The sequence below is a fragment of the Sporothrix schenckii genome, assembly GCF_000961545.1.
Source record: "Sporothrix schenckii 1099-18 chromosome Unknown Cont38, whole genome shotgun sequence".
NCBI classification, from domain to species: Eukaryota; Fungi; Ascomycota; class Sordariomycetes; order Ophiostomatales; family Ophiostomataceae; genus Sporothrix; species Sporothrix schenckii.
Genome location: NW_015971139.1, coordinates 863,710 through 883,404, shown reverse-complemented (window position 1 = coordinate 883,404; position 19,695 = coordinate 863,710). Strand labels below are relative to the sequence as shown.

At 54.4% G+C, this 19,695-nt stretch overlaps 7 protein-coding genes across 7 annotated transcripts; 2 read left to right on the top strand and 5 right to left on the bottom strand.

The window, feature by feature from the left end:
• Positions 1-786: 786 nt before the first annotated feature.
• SPSK_06680 (U6 snRNA-associated Sm-like protein LSm3) lies at positions 787-1,315 on the top strand (the record flags this gene model as incomplete). The annotated part of the gene is made up of 4 exons (XM_016733381.1): positions 787-909; positions 984-1,082; positions 1,117-1,192; positions 1,275-1,315. 4 exons carry the CDS (start codon positions 787-789, stop codon positions 1,313-1,315), a joined length of 339 nt encoding a protein of 112 aa, XP_016592011.1.
• Positions 1,316-1,976: 661 nt separating this feature from the next.
• On the bottom strand, positions 1,977-2,495 carry SPSK_06688 (uncharacterized protein; the record flags this gene model as incomplete). The annotated part of the gene is made up of 1 exon (XM_016733389.1): positions 1,977-2,495. The coding sequence occupies one exon, from the start codon at positions 2,493-2,495 to the stop codon at positions 1,977-1,979; it is 519 nt and encodes a 172-aa protein (XP_016592010.1).
• Positions 2,496-5,001: 2,506 nt separating this feature from the next.
• Positions 5,002-5,976, bottom strand: SPSK_06469 (uncharacterized protein; the record flags this gene model as incomplete). Its single annotated transcript, XM_016733175.1, has 1 exon — positions 5,002-5,976. The coding sequence occupies one exon, from the start codon at positions 5,974-5,976 to the stop codon at positions 5,002-5,004; it is 975 nt and encodes a 324-aa protein (XP_016592009.1).
• Positions 5,977-7,164: 1,188 nt separating this feature from the next.
• On the bottom strand, positions 7,165-8,567 carry SPSK_06286 (uncharacterized protein; the record flags this gene model as incomplete). Its single annotated transcript, XM_016732992.1, has 4 exons — positions 7,165-7,176; positions 7,221-8,084; positions 8,111-8,202; positions 8,306-8,567. 4 exons carry the CDS (start codon positions 8,565-8,567, stop codon positions 7,165-7,167), a joined length of 1,230 nt encoding a protein of 409 aa, XP_016592008.1.
• Positions 8,568-8,966: 399 nt separating this feature from the next.
• Positions 8,967-11,252, bottom strand: SPSK_06002 (serine/threonineeeee-protein kinase; the record flags this gene model as incomplete). The annotated part of the gene is made up of 1 exon (XM_016732710.1): positions 8,967-11,252. One exon carries the CDS (start codon positions 11,250-11,252, stop codon positions 8,967-8,969), a length of 2,286 nt encoding a protein of 761 aa, XP_016592007.1.
• Positions 11,253-15,541: 4,289 nt separating this feature from the next.
• On the top strand, positions 15,542-15,757 carry SPSK_06819 (uncharacterized protein; the record flags this gene model as incomplete). Its single annotated transcript, XM_016733511.1, has 1 exon — positions 15,542-15,757. One exon carries the CDS (start codon positions 15,542-15,544, stop codon positions 15,755-15,757), a length of 216 nt encoding a protein of 71 aa, XP_016592006.1.
• Positions 15,758-16,742: 985 nt separating this feature from the next.
• SPSK_06053 (very-long-chain acyl-CoA synthetase family protein (CefD1)) lies at positions 16,743-18,784 on the bottom strand (the record flags this gene model as incomplete). Its single annotated transcript, XM_016732761.1, has 3 exons — positions 16,743-16,986; positions 17,046-18,672; positions 18,775-18,784. The coding sequence occupies 3 exons, from the start codon at positions 18,782-18,784 to the stop codon at positions 16,743-16,745; spliced, it is 1,881 nt and encodes a 626-aa protein (XP_016592005.1).
• Positions 18,785-19,695: the final 911 nt, after the last annotated feature.

Sequence of the window (19,695 nt, the reverse complement as noted above, 5' to 3'; positions counted from 1 at the left end):
ACAGCAAAAGTAGACACGGGGTGGTTGTCCCCCAAATACGATGCAGTGGTAATAATCGCGCCCCCGTGGACTGTAATTACAGGGCAAGACATCAGCCTGCCCAGCCATGGAATGTGTGAGGTGCTCACGCCTTGGCCCCCGGAGGAGGGCCTCTACGCTCCTGCTTAAGTCTGGGGAAACGGGGACGCCAATTCCTTAGGCGCCGTTTCCCCCATAAGTGGTGTCTTTGGTGCGGGTTTCCCCCTCTTTTGACTGCAGCAGTGGGTACGATCAGCCCCCTGGGTATTCTGTAAGTCCTTTCCACACCAAACGTGCCCTGTTTTGTCGCTAAACGACATGCGAACAGAGGAGTCGTGGCAAATGGGTCCAGTGGGTACAAATGGAATTTGTGCTAGAGAGGCCCGAGAATCGTTGCAAACAGTGAGAGCAATAGCGCCGGACTTGCTGTAAATACGGAGCATTGGAGAGGATGGTGGAGACATTGTATGTGGGTAAGCTGGTGGTCGACTGCTGAAACGGTCATATATTTCTCCGCCGCCGAGCTTTCCCTGAGAAGCTCCGTGTAATATAGCAGCGCGAGACCCCTTGCTGCAAATGCTAGGGATCCACTAAATTGAGGCGCTGAACGATCGCGAAAACCCAATCGGTCGCAAGCTTCAATTTGCACTGACGTATTGCCTCACAGTCCACCGCCACGAATCCGCGACCGCTAATCCAACCCCCTCAGCGGCACCTCTCGAAACACGCTACCGACTCCTCACCTTGTCACCTATACACACACAGATCATGGCCGACGACGCGTCCGACGCAGGCCCGGTCTCGGAGCCGCTCGACCTGGTGAAGTTGCTGCTCGACGAGCTGGTGTTTGTCAAGCTCCGTGGCGACCGTGAGCTCAAGGGGCGGCTACATGTATGTTGATCGGGTGGCAAGAGACAGGAGACGACGAGCGCCCCCATCTGGAGCTCTGCTAACGAACATCGCAGGCCTACGACAGCCATTGCAACCTCGTGCTTGGCGACGTGGAAGAGACGATTTACGTGACGGAGGACGACGACGATGAGGAGGAAACCCCAGACGTTCGGGTGCGTATATGGATGTGTTGTACGAAGAGACTAGGAGGATGATTATGCTAACGTCGTCCGTGCATGGGAACAGACTGTGAGCCGGAAGTCGGAGATGCTCTTTGTGCGCGGTACGTCCTCGGCTTCCTGATCGAAATCGAAATATGCCCACTGGGTGGCCACGGGGCATTTTTCTAACCAAAACTGTTGCAGGCGACTCGGTTGTTCTTATTTCTCCAGTACCGCAGAGCTGAAGAGGTTGACATAGCGTATGGCACCATCTATCAACGAGACGCCCGGAGAACCCAAAGATTCTTTACGCTCTGTACCGGGCAAAAAGCGTTGCCGAGAGAAAAGCAAACGCCTCGACACCGACAACACGATTCGGCCCCAGGAAACCACCCTGAAAGGACCGCAGGTGTTTTAGCGGCTGGCAGAAGACGATAAGATATCCACACTTCATGCCAACCAACACATTATGATTTTAAGCGACGCGAGGCTCTACCGTAAACGGTGGCAGCTCAATAAAATATATCATTTTGTTTTTGTACTCGGACGATGCAAACAGAGCGGAGCGAATGTAAGGGTAGACAAAGGACAAAAATTCAAGACATAAGACCAGAACATGAAACTACCATTGCTGGCTTTTCCTTTCCAACTTGAACATATCCTTCACAGTGCTGTCTCGGTAACGAGCTCCTAATCCTACTCCATTGCCCAGGAAACAAACGAACGTATTGTAATACAATGACAGTAGTGGCAAGTAGAAACACAAAGTAAAAGAAAGAAAACGGTACGTCATAAGGCGCGAAATCAAAACTTATCAGTGGCAAAGTCATACTATGTAAAAAGCAATTCAAATCCATGTAACATGGCGCGGACAATAAACTGCCAACAGCACACCAGGCGAGACCATCATTCGGAAGGCGGCGGCTGAGATGGCCCCGGTGCTCCGTCGGCCGGTGACGGTGGTGCGCTGTCGGACACCGACTTGGAGGACTTGGATGACTTGGAACCAGCATGGCGACGCCGTCTGTGGCGACGCTTCTTGCGGCTACGAATGCGGATGGTGTAGCGGTATCGATACATAAAAGCCACCACGCAGACAACAAAGAGGGTCAAGAGAACGGCGACAACGACACCGATAGTGACGTTGGTCGTCTGTGCGCTCTGTCGCTTGGATAGCACATTGGACGCTGCATTGATTTTGCTGTTGCCGTCAAAGGAAGGGTGCATCTTTGGTGCTGATTGCCCGCTAAGGATTCGTACAGCTGCCCAACTTTGCTCGGCTGCTGCCTTGGCAAAACCAGCTATCGATCTGTCTGTAGCTACATGGCTGTCGGCGGTAGGTGGCAGCGCCGAGTAGGAAACCGGAAGTGACGCCGAGTGTGGCGGAGAAGAATCGACGGAGCGGTGTTGCGATGGAATGTACATCTAAGCACCCACTGACGGAATCGAATTCGGAGAAGAAGCCAAAGAATATAAGCAGTCGGAACCGACTGAAAAGCCGTACTCTTGTGGATGTGACTGGTCGTATCAGCAGCGAGAATGTACGGCTGGTTCAAACATGGAATATCGGTGGAAGATGCTGGTGCTGGATTGTTGACGTTGTTGATTGGGTTGCTGAGGTAAATATCAGATGAGCCTGTCGGATAGATACGGGCACTCGATGAGGAATCCGATGCGAGCCAAACACGCAACTTGGTTGAATATCATGCAGCATAAGCTATAGCCACGACGCATATGAGACGAAGGCAGGGAGTTGGTTGGTGGTGAATAGCGAGTCTGTCAAGACAAGACACATGAAGTGAAGCCCAAACAGCAATCCGAAAGAGGAAGACTGGAGAAGGGGAAAAAAATAGAAGCAGAGGCAACTGAAGGCAAGCCATATGCAGGGCGGCGGAGACGACGAGGTTATAATGCATGGACAAGACGCAGGTGTTTGTCTACCTCCGAGTGTGGGGGTTGACAACGAAAAGCTCACATATCGAATCACGGTACCACGGCTTCCTGCCGCACCATATCAACGAGACGCAGGAGAAGAGGGGAAGGGACGAGAGGAACAAACAATGCGGCCAGCTTAGTGGAGTAGGGGAGCAAACGAAGACAAACGCCTGGCTGAACGTACAGGCAGAGTTCCACCCACGGGCTGGATGTGCAGTGGGCAGAGAAGGCACGGAATGAAAAGGAAGCATGCAGTGCGACAATTGCTGGCGCTTCATCAATGTCTGCGGATACACCGTGCAAACGCCCATCAATGAATTTTTCGTCACAGCTACCAGACGATAAAATGAAAGGGAAAGGATGGACAGCAGAGCAACCACTCGAGATTGGCCAGAGGGGTGCCATCATCCAGATGCAACGCATGCGGTAGCATCAAAATGTACAACTCAGGCCGCCACAAGATAGATCGACTCTGCCGAGGAGACCGGAAGGTCTCATTTGCGTGCGGAAGCGATATATTGAAGGCCTGCTCGGTCTCACATACTGGGTTCATTTGCCTCGTGTTGGGCCCCATTGACTTGACGGCATCTATGCCGTGTTCTGGGGGGGCAATGGACACGGAGAGGGCCTTCCTGTAATAAAGACACTGTCTGTCGAAAGTTAGACGAAGAAGGGGAAACCGACACCAAGAAAGAAACAACGCAAAAGCATTGGTCGATAAAAGCTTTTGAGGAGCTCAAAACGGTACCATAGAGGTAAGGCGAATTGCCAACTCGGAGTGCGACTGTCGAGGGCATGCCGCATTAGCGTTGGGCAGCTGCAGGCTTTTTGCAAACGCATCGACGGCACACTGCATGCTTGGTAATTTGGAAACCGGACGTGATGAATCCTCTGAAAATAATATGAAGGGATACGGGAAACAGTATTTCCCAGGGAGTACGTCAAGTAAGCCTAGTTGGTGTGAATTTCGGAGGGCAGTCGTGACAAGACTTGACAAAGTTGAAGGAGCGCACATTTATACTGAGGTGTGAAGATGACTGTTGTTGGTGATGAACGAAAAAAACGTAGAAGAGAAGATAAAAGGAGCCAGAAAGATACGACCTGAAGTGGAAATTCGGCATAGATGGGGAACACAACTGGACTTAGGAAAGAGCGAGCAACACAACTGCGGTACGTTTGCAATGTTATTCTGTTCCGTTGTTGGCCTAAACGGGCAGGAACCAGTCAACGTGACGATATTTTTGGCAATAGCGATCCAGCATCACGCAAATGGAAACGGTAAGAGCAACCGACACCAAAAGACTTTCTCCAACAAAAATTGTCGTACTCCGGACATCTTTTGAGGAAAAGCGTGTACGTCCCTTTCTTCTCAAAGAGCAGCACTGCCCCCGATTCCTCGAAGAAGAGCTTGCATTGTGTCCGCCTCATGCAGGGAACTCAAAGAGCCCAGGCTGATCGGGCCCCAACGGCGACAATGCAACCTCACGCTGCACGGCGAGAGCCACTCGACGGGCGCCGCCTCGTTCTGCACAAAGACCACAAAGGGCAGTTCTTCTCTGGTATGGAGTGGGGGCCAGATATCATCCCCAGACTTTTTTTGTCTTGCTTCATTTCCCCACAGCCGGCGAGGACGACATCCATGCGATTTGCGTCGCACGCATTTGCGTCGGATTCCTATCCGAATGTGCCTCGAGTCCTTGTGCAAGTGCGTGCAGGCAGGCCAATGGCTTGCCTGCAATGGACAGATGGTCGCGTTCGGATTTCTGCGCGGCGAGTGTAACCTGTGGGATTCGAAAACGAGGCGCAAGAATCCGCAGTTCTTCAGGAGCCAATGGCAGTGCCAGCGCATGACGACTTGGACTTGATCATTCATCACGTTTATTTCTGTGTAAAGAAGGTATCACGAACAAGGTATCGTATTACATAAAGCAGGATTATATGTACAAAGGAACAAACGAAGGAAAAATGAACGCTCTATGTCCATTTGTTAATGCACTTAGTTGTACACAATGCAGTAGACGACCGCAACGGCGGCCAGAGCCGATTGCAGCTGGGCGGCGCCGGTGGCCAACGCGCCGCTCGTGGAGGTGGACGTCGGCTTGGCCGTCCTGCTGCTTTGGCTGGCTTCGCTGGCTTGCGCTTGGCCCGTCGCCAAGCTCGAGGCCATGCTGCCCAGCGCGGAGCGCGTTGCCGCGTCCACGGTGGCGGCACAGGGTGTGCCGTAGGAGGAGGCGGTTTCGACGTCCAGCAGGGTCGAGCACGTCGTGTATGCGGTGCTGGTCGTGTCGGCTGCGAACAAGATGTGGGTGTAGACGGTGCTACTCGCATAGTCGGAGAGAATGGCGCCGAACACGGGGCAGTCGGGTGCCTGGACCACGTCGGCCGGGATGGATGAGTTGTCGGGTTGGGAGGCACGCTGGATGTCAGACTCAACGCGGAACAAGATGCTTGTCATGGCAGTCCCCCCACGGGCCGGATGGTCGCAGAGATAGGTAAAGTTCCAGAGGGCGTTGACGGTCAGCAGCACATGGCTGGTGTAGTTGAGCTTGCTGATCCAGCTGGTCATGTTGGTGTGGCCGAGCTGAATGGTGCCCTCGGAGGTGTTGGCGGGAACAAACAGTCCGCTGTCGAGGTCATTGTAGACACCGAGCTTGTGGTCGGGGTCGTAGACGTCCAGGTTCCAGATGAAGGAGAGCTCGCCGACATTGCGCACTTCCGGCAGGCGCTGGACATTGATGGCGACGGGGAGAATCTCGGTCTCCTGGTAGGTTTCGTTGAGCGGGAAGATGACGTCCACCTCGAGCACGGGCAGGAACGGGCCCGTCGTGTCGTTGCTGCTGGGCGGCGCAGCGGTCGTAGTCGGAGATGACGCTGACGACTGGGCGAATGCGAAGCCCGAGAACGCGAGACTGGCAAAACCGGCAAGGCGCATGATGGACGCGACGGCGCGCCGCGACGATCGGAACACCATGATCGCGGTGGATTTTGGGCTGTGCTGAGGACGAGTTGGAGAAACAAATGAGCGGAGGTCGTGACGAAAAGAGAAGAAACAAAGAAACAGAAAGGAATAACAATTTGATGGCGACGGGAAGAGAACTAATACTAACTTCAACGGCTGTGCCCCACAAGCCTCTTCGTCACTTCGACTCTGCGGCATGTTTGTGCCGTCTTGCAGGATCGTCGGTCACCGGCTTGGCGTTTGCTGCGCCCAATCCTCATGGAGCCTTGGCCCACGAATACAGCACTGAGCAATGAAACAGGAGGCCAGGGGTTTTTGGGTAATGAAGAACAACGAGATGCTCCTGGCGTTTAGCAGGCTAACGAGATCGCGTTCTACGATTTAAGACAACAGTAATTCTCGTAGAGAAGATTAAATGAACCCCGACAAGCGCATTGGGCCATTGAGGCACTGTCCAACATACTGATCAACTTGCATGTTGCGACGATCGTGTCGAGGAGCTTACTTTTTGGAGCCTTGCATAGGAGTAATTTCCCAGTAGGATTCGCGGATACAGGGCAACGGAACATCGGCCCTCTTGGAGCGACCAGTCAGAGGAGGTTTGGTGTTGTCGAAGCTGTTACCAAGATGCTTTCTGAACGAATGATGCAACTGACGGAGCAAATGCAATTGATTTCTTAGATAAGTTGGATAAAAAAAAAGAAAGTAAACAAATCTCCTTGCCTGCAAACCTCTTTTGTTAGTGTCCTCAAAAACTTTCCAAATAAGGCAAGATTGCGACGACCGTGCTTTTCCCTTTGAGGAAGTAGCGATGCTGCCACTCTTTGCACCAGGAAAGAGCGACCGTTGTCCAACGGAAGTTGCCAATGCTCTTTTGGGTTCATGGGGCCAAAGCAGGACCGTATGCTCTTGTCCCTCTTCAGGGACCTTTTTGTCAACTATCGCCAGTTTGTTTTTGATATGTCTGCCTTCCAGCCAGCACCTCTGGCCAATGCACAATCCCGGGTGGACTGAATGGATTGCTCGCGACCATTTGGGAGGACTCCGACGAGCCCCCGCCGTGAGGCGGAGCCGAATGCAGCCTTGCAGGCATGGCAATCGGTTGAACAGAATAGTCGATTGAAATCTCATTCAGTTCGATTGTGTTTTTTTATGGCTTTCTTTTATTTTGCTTTATCTCCCTGTCTTCCTCAATTTCCACTAACGAAGAACCTGGAGTGTATAGAAACACGAGACACAATAACCACCAGACTTACGACCAACCCTTTCCAGCGATGAAGCTTCTCGATTGCCTCACGAAGCAGGTCGTTGACTTTGTGCAGAATGTACCGCGCTATGCAATCCTCTCCCATACGTGGGAGGCCGGAGAACTGACCTTTGCGGTCGTCAGCCATGCCAAAGAAACGCTGCGCAAGGGCAAGTCCTGTGCCGTAACCAGGCGCCAGGGCTGGCTCAAGGTCAATTGGGCATGCGAGCAGGCCTTGAAGGACAACATCTACTATCTCTGGGTCGACACGGTCTGCATCGACAAAACCTCGTCCGCAGAGCTGTCTGAGGCCATCAATTCCATGTATGCCTACTATCGCAAGGCCGCCGTTTGCTATGTGTACCTCTACGACGTCTGCAGAGGCGTCAGCCTCTTGTCGACGCCGGGGCACGGCGCCTGCAGCTCGGACCGCGTCGTGCCGTTCGACAAGAGCCGCTGGTTTTTGCGCGGCTGGACGCTGCAAGAGCTGATTGCTCCACAAAACATGGTCTTTTTCGATCACCATTGGAACGAGATCACCACCAAGACGAACGCGCTCGCCTTGCTCGCCCACGTCACGGGCATCGACGAGTTTGTGCTCGGCGGCGGCAACCTGCGACTCGTCAGCATTGCCCGCATCATGTCGTGGGCCGCACGGCGCACAACCACCCGACAAGAAGACATGGCTTACTCGCTGTTGGGTCTCTTCGGCATCTCCATGCCGATGCTGTACGGAGAGGGCAGCGAAGCGTTCCTCCGGCTGCAGAAGCTGCTGATCGAGACATACAACGACCAGACGGTGTTTGCCTGGGAGTTCCCACCGGACAACAAACTGGAATGGGACGGCGTGCTGGCACCGTCCCCGCACGTGTTCCTTCACTCAGCAAACATGTCCCCGACGGAGTACCGCTTCGCGTCGGCCAAGATGTCGTGGCACGTCAAGCCCACGGAGGTGACGAGCCGGGGCGTCTTTTTCAACTCCTGTGTCCACTCTACGAAAACAAAGTATGAACTTCCGAGTCTTCAGGCCACCATCATGCTTGGCTGCGTGGATATGGCACTCAAGGGGTCGATGCAGCCGGCGAGCTTAGTCACCATTGACGTCGAGTTTACCGACAACAGCCGCCAGCGTTGCATTCGCAGACGCAACACGCCGCTGCGCATGCGGTGTGGCCGTACTCTGTCCGAAGTGCACGATGTGTACGCCAAAGCATCGGGCTCCTACGCCACGCTGAACCGCACTGCGGACCAGTTCTGCGTGGTGCAAATCTGCACGCTGCCCAAGTGGCCGCCGGGGCATTCGTACACACGTGTCTTTCCGACGACAGCTGCGCACGATGAGCCGCCCGGTCTGCATGTGGTGGTTCCCGACTGTTCATTTATTGTCTACCGAGAAGACTCGCGTCGGCGTGCTGTCAGCGACAACGACATCGAACACAGAACGCACCATATTGTCATCTACCTCGCCCACATATCCCACCTGGGTACCGAGTTCGATGAACTGCTTGCCTCGTCAGGCACAACCCCCAACGGCTTGGTCTTGGCCGTGCGCTCGTATGAAGGATACACAGCTGTCGAAAATAGCATCACGGCGAAGGGAACGGATTTAAAGGTGGAGGAACTGTCGTCTCGAGCGATCGAGTTCCAGCAGTCGGGTGTCCGTCTCAACGCACACCTCAGCGTATCCGACACGGACGGGTCGTACTGCCTCGACCTCTTTGCGAACACCTCGACGGCTGGCGCTAAGGTCACGTACTCACGGCTGGAAGACTGGCGCGGCCTGCCGGAGTCGTGACGCGTCGCGCACAGGAAGGCTCTCCAGTGTGTGCGTGGCGAGGTGGAGGTGATCGCCGAGGCTGGACAGCATGCGCAGCAGCTCACTGCGGGCCTCGTCACGTCCGGCTACGCCCTGCAAGACGCGGCTTGTGGGCACCATTGGCACCGGCGGCAGCGACCGTGGTGCGGCATCGCCACGATCAAAGGTTTTTTCATCCAACGTGCTGAGGGTTGCAGGTGTGTCAAACTCAAACGGTGCCTCATCGTCAACGTACTCGCCGTCTGACCCGTTCCCCGTCGCATCATAGAGGTCGATCAGACTGTCGGTCGATACGCGGTTGATTTGGTTGCCTTCGTTGGTGGTGGTGTGCCTCTCCACCCTGCTTTTCATGCCAGCCATCTGGACCGGGCCCTTGATCGGCGATGTGGACGCCACCGGAAATGTCCAGTCTTGTGTCCGGTGGCGCATCGCATTCAGCGAGGTACGATTGGTGCCGGCTCCTCTACCACTCGGGCGAATCGTGTCTTGGTCAGACATATCCACGGCGGTAGTATCCGTCCTCGATGTGTCTTCTGCCACAATGGAGAGGTCGAGGTCAATCAAGGATTCGCGGTCTGGCTCTCGTCCTGGCTCGTTCGAGTAGCTGCGCAGTGGCAGGTCGGACACGCGGCCCGTCGAAGGCGGCAAACGCTTGGAGTCGAGGACCAGAGCCGGCGGCGGGCGTCGTCCGTAGGTGGCACGGGCTTTGTCGCGGTAGCTCGTGAGCGTGTTTGGGTCAAAGACGCCTTGGAGTGGGACCTGTGGAAGCGCTCGGCCCAGCTGCGGCGGCCATCGACGAAGACGCGACTGTGGCGGAAGCTCTGGCGGTGGCATCTGGGGCAGCGGGGGCAGAGGCTTTGGTGTGGGCGGCAGCGATGGACTCTTGTCGAGAGAGATGCCATAGGCTTCATACACGGCGAGCGTATTGGCTTCATAGTCGAGCGAAAATGCGTCGCCGTCGTCATCGTCGTCGTCATCTTCGTCTTCGTCGTCGCCAAAGTCCCAGGCCGGGAGACTTGAGGTTGGACTGGAGTCAGCCACCCCTTTCGCACCACCCGCTGAGAACAACGACACGCGACCACCACCACGGGCCTGCCAGAGCCGATAGGCTGACAGCAGCGCCGACAGAGACGTCGTTGGATGCGAAACGGCTGTACCTGCAATGTACCGCATTTGCTGCACCTGCCCAATCGGGGGCCGTTGCGTCGGGTCGTGCACCATACAAGCGGCAACAAGCTCCTTGAGGCCGTCCGAGTACTGGTTGCCGACAAGACGCGGACAGTTCTGCTCAAGATACGACCCAAACGTCGAGAGGTCAAAGTTCCCGCCACCGGCGCCGGCGAGAGTCCGCGTGGCATTGGGCGGCAGACCGGTGGCGACCTCGTACGCCATGGAGCCAAACGCCCAGATGTCGACCTCGGTCCCGTACTGGACATCGGCACGGAACAGCTCTGGCGCCATCCAGTGCAGCGTGCCCGTGACGGTGCGCCGCTTGTCGACGGCGGTCTCGACGAACCCGGCCACGCCAAAATCGCACAGCTGGACCCGGGACGGTGTGTCTGCTTCGCCCCGCGTCTCTGATCCCGAAAGGTCGGCCACCAACACGTTGGCGCACTTGATGTCGCGGTGGATAATGCCCTGGCTGTGCACCCAGTACAGCGCCTCGGCGACCTCGCGCAGGATGGGCACAATCCACTTTTCCGGCAAATGGCCCGTCGGCCGCATCAGCGTGGCCACGCTGCCGCCGCCGCAGTACTCGGTGACCATCCACACGGTGGGGCCGACGAGCAGCGAGTCCAGCACGGTGTTGATGTTGCGTGCACCGCTGGTACCCAGCAGCTGCAGCGTGCGGATCTCCTTCAGGACGTCGCCAAAGGTGTCGACCACGGCCGTGGGGGCCGCCCGGAGCGTCTGGGCCGTCTGTCCCGGCGCATTGATGTTGATGTCACTCGCACCGCCCGAGTCGTCGGCCGCCGCAGCGTCGCCCTCTTCGATGCTGATGATCTTGACGGCCACCACGCCGTCGGTCTTGGCGGACGTCGCCTGGAAGACGCGCCCGAACGTGCCCTTGCCGATGAGCTCGGTCAGGACATAGGGAGGCGGGTCCCGGCCGGCAGCCGTGCAGTCGCGCACAACGGCGGCCTGGGTGCGACGGGCCTCGTCGATGGCCTTGTCCCGGGTCTGTGATGGCAGTGCTGGCACGGCCAAGCTGCGTCGGCGGTCCATGGACGCCTTGTGAGCAACGAGAACGTGTAGTAGGCAATGTCTTAGTTGAGAAATGTGTACGGCATTTGCGTGGCACAGTTTGCCACTCGATTCGGCCGTGTCAATTGTCGTGATATTAGCAATTTTAATGGAAATTTTTATATGCTCTCCTTCTCATATGACCTTTTTGTTCATTTCTGCGACTTTTCCTGAGTTGTCACTATGATCAGTATCCCCGTTTTGGCCGATTTTCCCGCGTGTTTTGAATGTCTGTTTCGGGTAGATACATTTCGGGTCTTTATTTTCTGGTAGTTGACGATTGTCTGGGCTGTTTCGTGTCATGCTACAGCCGGGATGCTGGGAGGAGGCGACATTGGTCATGGATAAATGATCGTGCCGGTAGAATTCATCATGTTACTTCAACCAGTAACCGTCACGGTGAATGAATGTTTGTATGGTTTAAAATTACATAGAAAAGAAAAGAAAATAACGTAAAAAATAGAAAAAGAAAAAGAAAAAGGGAAAGGAAAATGAAGATGCAAATCAAATCCAAAACTAACATGGATCCAGGTGAAGCAACATTGTGGAAACCCAACATTGCCTCTCTTGCACTTCTCTTCCTACCCTGGCTACCTGTCACTCCATGCTATGGCCAGGCAGCTCATTGAGCCCTCGGACAAGTTAGTAGCATGGCCTCGTAGACTTGGATCGGCAAACAACCATCGCCGCGTGTTGTCCCAACTGACAGCCGTTGGTGTACTCTGCCGCCGTGTCCTTGATGGCACACGTGTTGGCCTCCGCCGCCGTCTGAGTCGTGACGCCATCCGTGGTAGCTTGCGTACATGAACTGTAAATGAAGGGTTGGAGAGATAAATAAATGGTGCTTGATAGTCGACGGGAGGACAGAAGAAAGAACAAGAAACAACACACAGGCGGAGGAAAAGAGAACAAAGTGATGGAAAAGTGTCCGGAAAGTGTCGTCTCAATTAATGCCAAGTCTTGGCCAACACAGCAGCGGAGGTGTGCATGCTAATATCGTCGTTCGTGGGCATCTCAGTTACCTCTCGGCAAATATGTGACTTTATGCTATCGTTGCAAGTCTGTCTGTCTTTGGATTGTTTTCAGCTTAGCCTTGACTTGTCAGTTATGTTTTGGCGATTTTATCGATTTTATCAATCTGATCTGTTCATTGATCAGTGACACAAAAAAGGAAGGGCAGCTCACTTTGAAGACGTATCGTAGAAACGAAAAGGAGACTGTAATATTCAAGTTCACCGTGGCTCACAATAGAAGGCATCAGGCTCGTTTGTATTCTGTATGAGAGAAATAACAATAATAAATCAAAAAATATGGTTTTAGTTTATGTATTTTGTCTCCAATTTATCAACAACAAAAAAAAAGATCCGCAAAGACTATTTTCCGGAAAAGGAGAGAGTAAGCAAATCATGAGAGCATTGTTGACATAATACCGAGGAGAGAGCAATGACAATATGAATAGAAAAGAAGAGGGAGACTAAAACATGTCGCTCTCGTGATCACAATGGCTTTCGTGCCTGCAAACCACCCATGGGACCCACTTGTAGCTCTCCTACTGTCTGCCCGACTCCTGGAAAAAGTATATAAACGCCCTCGCCCTCCTCTTCCTTCGACCTCTCTCTCCTCTCTTTATTTTCTTTTCCTCTCTGTAGCCATCTACTTCTTATATCTAGGTCCCCTTATCCTACTCCCGCATTTGGCACTTTGTCTTCATCATCATCATGAACTATCGACAACTCTACCTACGCGCAGAAATGCTTGTGGCGTGCAGTCTATCTTTGGGTTGACCAATCCCAGTTGGCTACGGAATGAATACCTCTGCGTCATGAAACAAATGGTGCTCGTACGGCAGACTGCATCTCGACGAGAGAGATGTGTCATGAGACTGGGGACCCATCAGTCCTTGGTATGTTGCAAGACAGATGCCAATGCCGTTGTCTCCTACATAATCTGCAACAATTCACCGCATACTAACGTCGATAGACCAACAAATCTATTGCCACCATCGAGAATGAAAGCTGAGGGTTGCCACGAGATGTCAGCGTTGTGAGAAGAACTACTATTCTTGCGAAAAGACGCCGAGGTTGATGGCAGCAAACGTGCGCGCTGCGCCGCGGCCCAAGTATATCCTCTCATGCCCATTTATACGTGCCTTTTTACGTCTCCTACGTCCTTGCTGACCGTCAGTTGTAGGCACAAAAAGTCATCTTTTTGATCTTGCATCGAAGAAGAAGAAACGCCGTCAAGAGAAAACTTTGGGTTGCATTTGAGCATCTGGACGTTTGCATGAAGAAGAAACGCCGTCAAGAGAAAACTTCGGGTTGCACTTGAGCATCTGAACGGTGGCTTCAATGTCAACATGACGCCACCCCATGTGGCAGTTCAGCTTGATGTCCTTGAAGACTGGCGTGGCTGACGAACAGTACGTATTTCGCTGTATCACGTCGGCAGATCTCCAAGACAGTTTCATCCATCGAAACGCTGCTGACCGAATCCTCCTTCTCACCAAGTCGGGGAAAACAGATATGACCGACAAGGCCACGTCAAGAGAAATGAGGATCTTGACATGGTCGGGAAACAGAAACGTTGTCGAAGTCCACTGCAGCGAACAGAACAGGCCATGGAAAGGACAGCCAACGCAAAATACCACGCCGGCCAATACCAATCCATCGCTCGGGCGGATGACCGTGGATGGTGGAGTCCAGAAATGTCTGGGATGCGATAAAGTGAGAAAAGCCTGATTGCTTATCAAAACGGTCGGGGTCTAATTGAACCCCCCCGGACGACTGAGCTCCGACAGTATTGGCATTTCTGCCGAGCGACAAAACGCCGACGGCGGACGGTAGCTTCATGGAGCTGCTCGAACTCCAATGATGACTACAGAGAGAAACCACCGCGTGAACAAACGCCATGCTGTCATTAAGGAGATCACCACCGATGAAGTGAGTCTTGGCGAGCGTGCGGTAGTATGAGATTCATTGTGCCGTAGGGATTCGTGCAGAATGCCTGGTACAGTGGAAGTCTGGTACCACGTCACCAGAACGTGACAAAAAGGGGAGTGCAGCTTCGGTGGCTTCGCCCAGTAGGGAAGCGACTAGAGTACATGTGCTCGTCAACGACGAAGGGAAGACGCCGTGATCTGGTTAGGGGACGTGCGCCCGAGTACAGTCGAGTTCTGGTGATATCGACGGTGGCAGATTTGCCAAAATGAGAAAACGCTGCCAAGTCTCTGCCAATTTTACCCTGGCAACATCCACAGTCCACTGCATCGACAGCTTGAGCCAAACTCTACACCATTTTATCAACGAGCGGACTTTGGGTGTCACCATGCTGATGTCGTCCGCCGTACACGACGTGGACGGAGGTGGTGGGGACTCTTGTCTATTTGTTTCTTTTTATTGACTGAAATAATGATTTCGCGAATCTTATGACAGGTCACCGTCAACGGGAGGCTGTGATAACCAAGTGTGGCAGGCAGAAAATTTATGCCACAGGACGCGGCGATTTTCAAACTGACAAGAGATGCCCGTTGGTGGGACATGGACTGGAGCGACCACTTTGCGCCACGTCAAAGTGTGTGGGCTGTATAAGCATTTTTTGCAAAATCACCAAACGACAACGCGGGATTCGTCAGTCTGTCGTCATGAGACGTGTTCACGCCAGAGACATGGAGGCCGACTTCCCGAGCGTTATATGTGAAGGAGAAGGACGCTTGTTCACTCCACGAACATTTTGACGTGATGACAGAATCCAGCAAAGTGGCACACATGTGCACATCTTTCCTGGCTTTGTCGACGGAAAGAATGAAGGATGGAATACACTTGTGGTTATGGAATCTCTCGCTGTGCATAGAATCTGGACTCGTCGCCAATCACATACGCTGTTGGCGACTTTGGTTGATGTCTTGGCTCATCTAACCAGAAGAGAATGGCAAAGACAACTGCCCGACACCTGAGTGAGGTCTCACAGACCCGTACAGCCTGATCAGAATCAGCTTGAAGGTGATAAGACGATCCAATTCTGTTGTTGGTCTTTCGACATGGCAGGTCAACCAGTTTGTTGAAGAAAAAGCTTGGAATCGAATGTCACCGAGCGTGAAAATGTCGAGTCCACAGCCGAGCGGATGCCGTGGGTGTCTCGTTGACTCGTGGACGAAGAATGAGACAACGCAAACCCCAGACCTGCAAGGACTGTCCAAGGAACGTCTGTGGTGTTGGCGTCTGAATTGATGTCCTACGTGCAAGAGGAGAAATCTGTTGATGCAGTTGTGACCGATGCCGCCACCCGCTGCGAAGTATGAGCGACATGTTGGAGGCAAACGTTGGCGATGTGACAAGGCCCGCGAGCTGGCGCTACTCTATAGCAAGATCTTGGCTTCATCGGACAGCCTTCGATGGGCGACCGGCGTGTCGTCGGCTGCTGCGCCCAAGCCCAAGGACGGTGGTATCCAAAAGGCCGTGGAGCCCTGCGATCTCAGGCTTCGTGACTAACAATAGACTGATCCGACTCCAGTGCCTCCTGGCCTTGTCGGCGAGCCATTTGCAGTTATTCGCAGACGAACACAATATCAAGGTCCGCTCTCTTTTAAAGCAGACTCGGTTGATTGGCAAGTCTACGCCAAGGCAAGAGTGGACAGATGTTGGCTGCTCGGTTGCGTGCCTGGTACGTTTCGTCGTCTTCCCGTCTCCAATCAGCATCCGGTCAGTTTCTGACGTTTTGTAGTATGATAATGCTGCCAGCTGTGAGAAAACTCTCGCCGCATCGCGAGGGAGTTTGTTGAGGGAACGTCCCGTCAATATCGACAAGCGCACAAGTCAATGCCAGTGCGTTGAACACTGGTCGTCCGGACATGGACTATTTCAAAACCACGTTGGCTTTATTGTGCATGTTTGAAATGGAAGTTACCCTTCTCCTTCATCAAAGTCGGACGACAAAAGAGGGAAATGGGCAGTCATGGTCCTTGTCTTGTCTTTGGTTGGAGAGACTTGATGGTATGTCGACGTTTTCGACAAGCTATGCTTGGGCAGTGTTGATGGTAGCTGGTTGATGTTCCGGTGCTTGAAAGCTTTCACACTTTGTTCCATGTCTGTCACGAGGATGATGATTGCAAGTCGCCCACAAAGGAACCGTTGTTGGCATCCCAAGGTCGGACCCACGGCTGATGGCTGGTGATGTATGGTGTATGTTGGATGGATGACTGTACAGTTCTCGTACGACGTGAGCAACCGCCGTATTACAAGAGACACGGTTAGGACCTTTTCGTGCATCCGTACCACGTACGACGTTTCCTATTTACGTACTGTTTTGCCTGGAATTTTTTCTTATATTCTTTTTCTTCCTCCACGGCTAGATGCTACATTGTATGACGCAGTAAATCGAATAAATCAATATGAATTAAAAATACAGTCTGCTCTACATTCTACTTGTCTATATTTTTCCATAAAAGACTTTGCCTCCTCTACATACCACGAGCGTCTACAGTCTCGCCTTCCCAGCGTGAAGACTCTCCCAGTCGTCTCGTGTAAACGGCACATACGTGGTGCCCTTGCCGTGGCCGTCGATCCACATAATGACATCGCCCGCCGCTACCTTGTCCGGATCCACGCCCTCGTTCTTGAGTGGCATCTTGTTCTGCTTGTTGTTGTGTGTCGTCGAGGCTGCCTGGACGTGCCGCACAAACACGGGCACGGCGTACTTTGGGAGGTGCTTGCGGGCGTGCCTATATCAATGTCAGTGATGCCAACACCCGGCATGGGGGACTGGGGACGGGAGACTTACGCCAAAAACTGCTGATGATTAAAGTCGGCTCGCTTGGCTGAGTCCAGGTGCAGTGCCACAGCACCCGCCTTGCCGTCGTGCCCCGGCAGCCCGATGCCATAGACGTTGGCCTCGAGCACGCCGGGGAACTTGCCGAGCACCTCGCCGACCTCGGTGGTCGACACGTTCTCGCCCTTCCACCGGAAGGTGTCGCCCAGCCGGTCCATGAAGAACCAGCGCCCGTCGTCGTCGCGCCGCAGCGCATCGCCCGTGCGGTAGAAGCAGTCGCCCTTCCGGAACACATTGCGCTCCAGCTTCTTCTCGGTGGCCGCCTCGTTTCCCACGTAGCCGCCAAAGACGCGCTCGCCGGGGATGCGGATGAGCACCTCGCCGCCCTGCGCATAGGGCACCCGGTAGGCAAAGCCCGTGTCCGGATTACGCGCAATGTCGCCCGTCTCCGGATCAATGGCCACGGGAATGTACTCGTCGTTGTACCGCCAGCGCAGCAGCAGGCCGTGGTGGCCGACCGAGTGCTTGTGGAAGTCGCCACGGCAGACGTTGTCGAGCGGGAAGACGCCCTCGGTGCTGTTGAAAAACTCGTGGATGCGCTCGATGCCGAACCGGTCGCGGAACTTATCCCAGACGTCCGGCCGCAGACCGTTGCCAAAGATGGTGTGCACATTGTGGTTCTTGTCGTCGGGCGACGGCGGTGCCGCCAGCAGATAGCGGAGCGTCTCGCCGACGTACACGAACCAGGTGGCCCGCGAGTCGCGAATGTCCCGCCAGAAGCCGGACACGCTGAACTTGGGCGCAATGCACAGCGTCGTGCCGCACAGCACCTGCGCCATGGCATTGATGCCGCCCGTGCCGTGGTAGTAGGGCATGCACACGTAGTAGCGCTCGTTGGGGCGGTCAACCGGGTTGAGTCCTGTCAAGTTGCCAGCGCCGTGGCCAAACATGGGCGCAATCGGGAGGTAGCACGCCTTGGGCAAGCCGGTCGTGCCGCTCGTATAGAACATGGACGACGGCGAGTGGGGCAGCACGCCAGCCCGCAGCTCGTCGCCCGGTCGCCGCGCATCCAAGGCATACACGTCGGGGCGTGCGTCGGCCAAATCCACCACGCGGTATCCCTGTGCGTCCAGGTCGGTCTGGACAGCAGCGATGCGTGCGTGGGCGTCGGGCGGCCCGTCGACAAGAATCAGCTTGGCGGCACTGATGCCCAGGCAGTGCAGCAGCGCCTTGCTCGTCAGGTGGAAGTTGATCATGGCCGGCGCAGCGCCAATGGCCAGCAGACCGAGCCATGCCGTGATAAAGTCGGGCGAGTTGATCATGAAGAAGGCCACGAGGTCGCCGGGCTGCACGCCCTGCTTGAGGAACCACTGGGCGTACTGGTTGGCGCGGTCGTACATCTCCTTGCGCGTGTAGCAGCCGTCGCGCGACCATATGGCCTCATGGTCGGGATTCTGGCGCGTGTTTTCTTCGATAAAGTAGTACGGCGAGAGCCGCTTCTCCTTGATGGCGCGGGCCATCATCTTGCCCAGGATGCGGCGGCCGCGGATGTACTGGATGTCTTTGCGGAGGTGGAAACGGGCCTCGAGGTAGGCTAGGCCGGCGGTGGTGGCCGCAGCTGCAGCCGCCGCCGTCGTTACTGGAAATCAAACAAAGCAAATGTTAGTGAGACAGCCGCGGAGAAGCTTGGTACAAAGTGAAAAGAAGAGTCGTCTTGGCCGGTAAGACGCGAGGAACGTACCGAGTTCCATCTTTGCTGACCCGCGATGACTCCGTATCGGTGAGGTGCCGTTAACAGTTCAACAGTATTAGTCAATCGTTTGCAGGGACGTTGGTGAGGTGAAGCTAGAGCTGTACGTCGAGATCGACGTTGGCGATAAAACAAAAACAAAAGAACAATTAGCAAAACACAAAAACGCAACGTCCAACGGCCAAAGAAGTGATGGAAGCGAATCCTTTTTTGGTCCCTCCCAAACACACAGACGGCAGAGGCTCCTCGGCCGTGTATCGGGGTCCGCGGCTGTATTAAAACCAAAATGGGTGACCCAGTCGCCAGAAGAGATTCCCCTCATTGCAACGGCACCTCTGTCGCTGTGACACGACCAGGGTCCATCATTTTGGAAGCGTTGCTTCTGCTGCCTTGCCCGCTGGCAAATTTGCCGAGAACGACATTGGAGCTATTCTGCGTCCTTCCATGTCACTTTGTCCCTTGCGAGCATTCCCCGAGCATGTTCCCCAATATAGCCTCGTCGTCTGCCTCCTCTTCTGCGTCCTCTTTCTTGTCTATTGTTGGCGGAGACAACTCATTGGCGGCTGCATTCGGCGGGACTCTCCACTTTGCCAACGTTCGACTAACACATTTCCCCAGACACAGTGGCAGGTCTCCTCACCACGTCGGAGACAAGCTCTCTCCGCAAGGGGGGCTGAGCTAGGGAAACAATGACGGGTTCCGTAGGCAGTGGATTGATACAGCTAATGCGGAGTATTGTGACGAGCCCGAAAGGCAAAAAGGGGCGTAGGAACGCGCGGGAAACGGCCATTGTCCACTGCCAGGCCCTTTTTGGCTGGTCGGCAATTGGAACCGCCATTTCGGCAAATGGGAGGCGGCCATATGAGGTTGCAGAATGGTTAAAGCTGGGCCAAAAAAGCTGCTTGAAGAGTG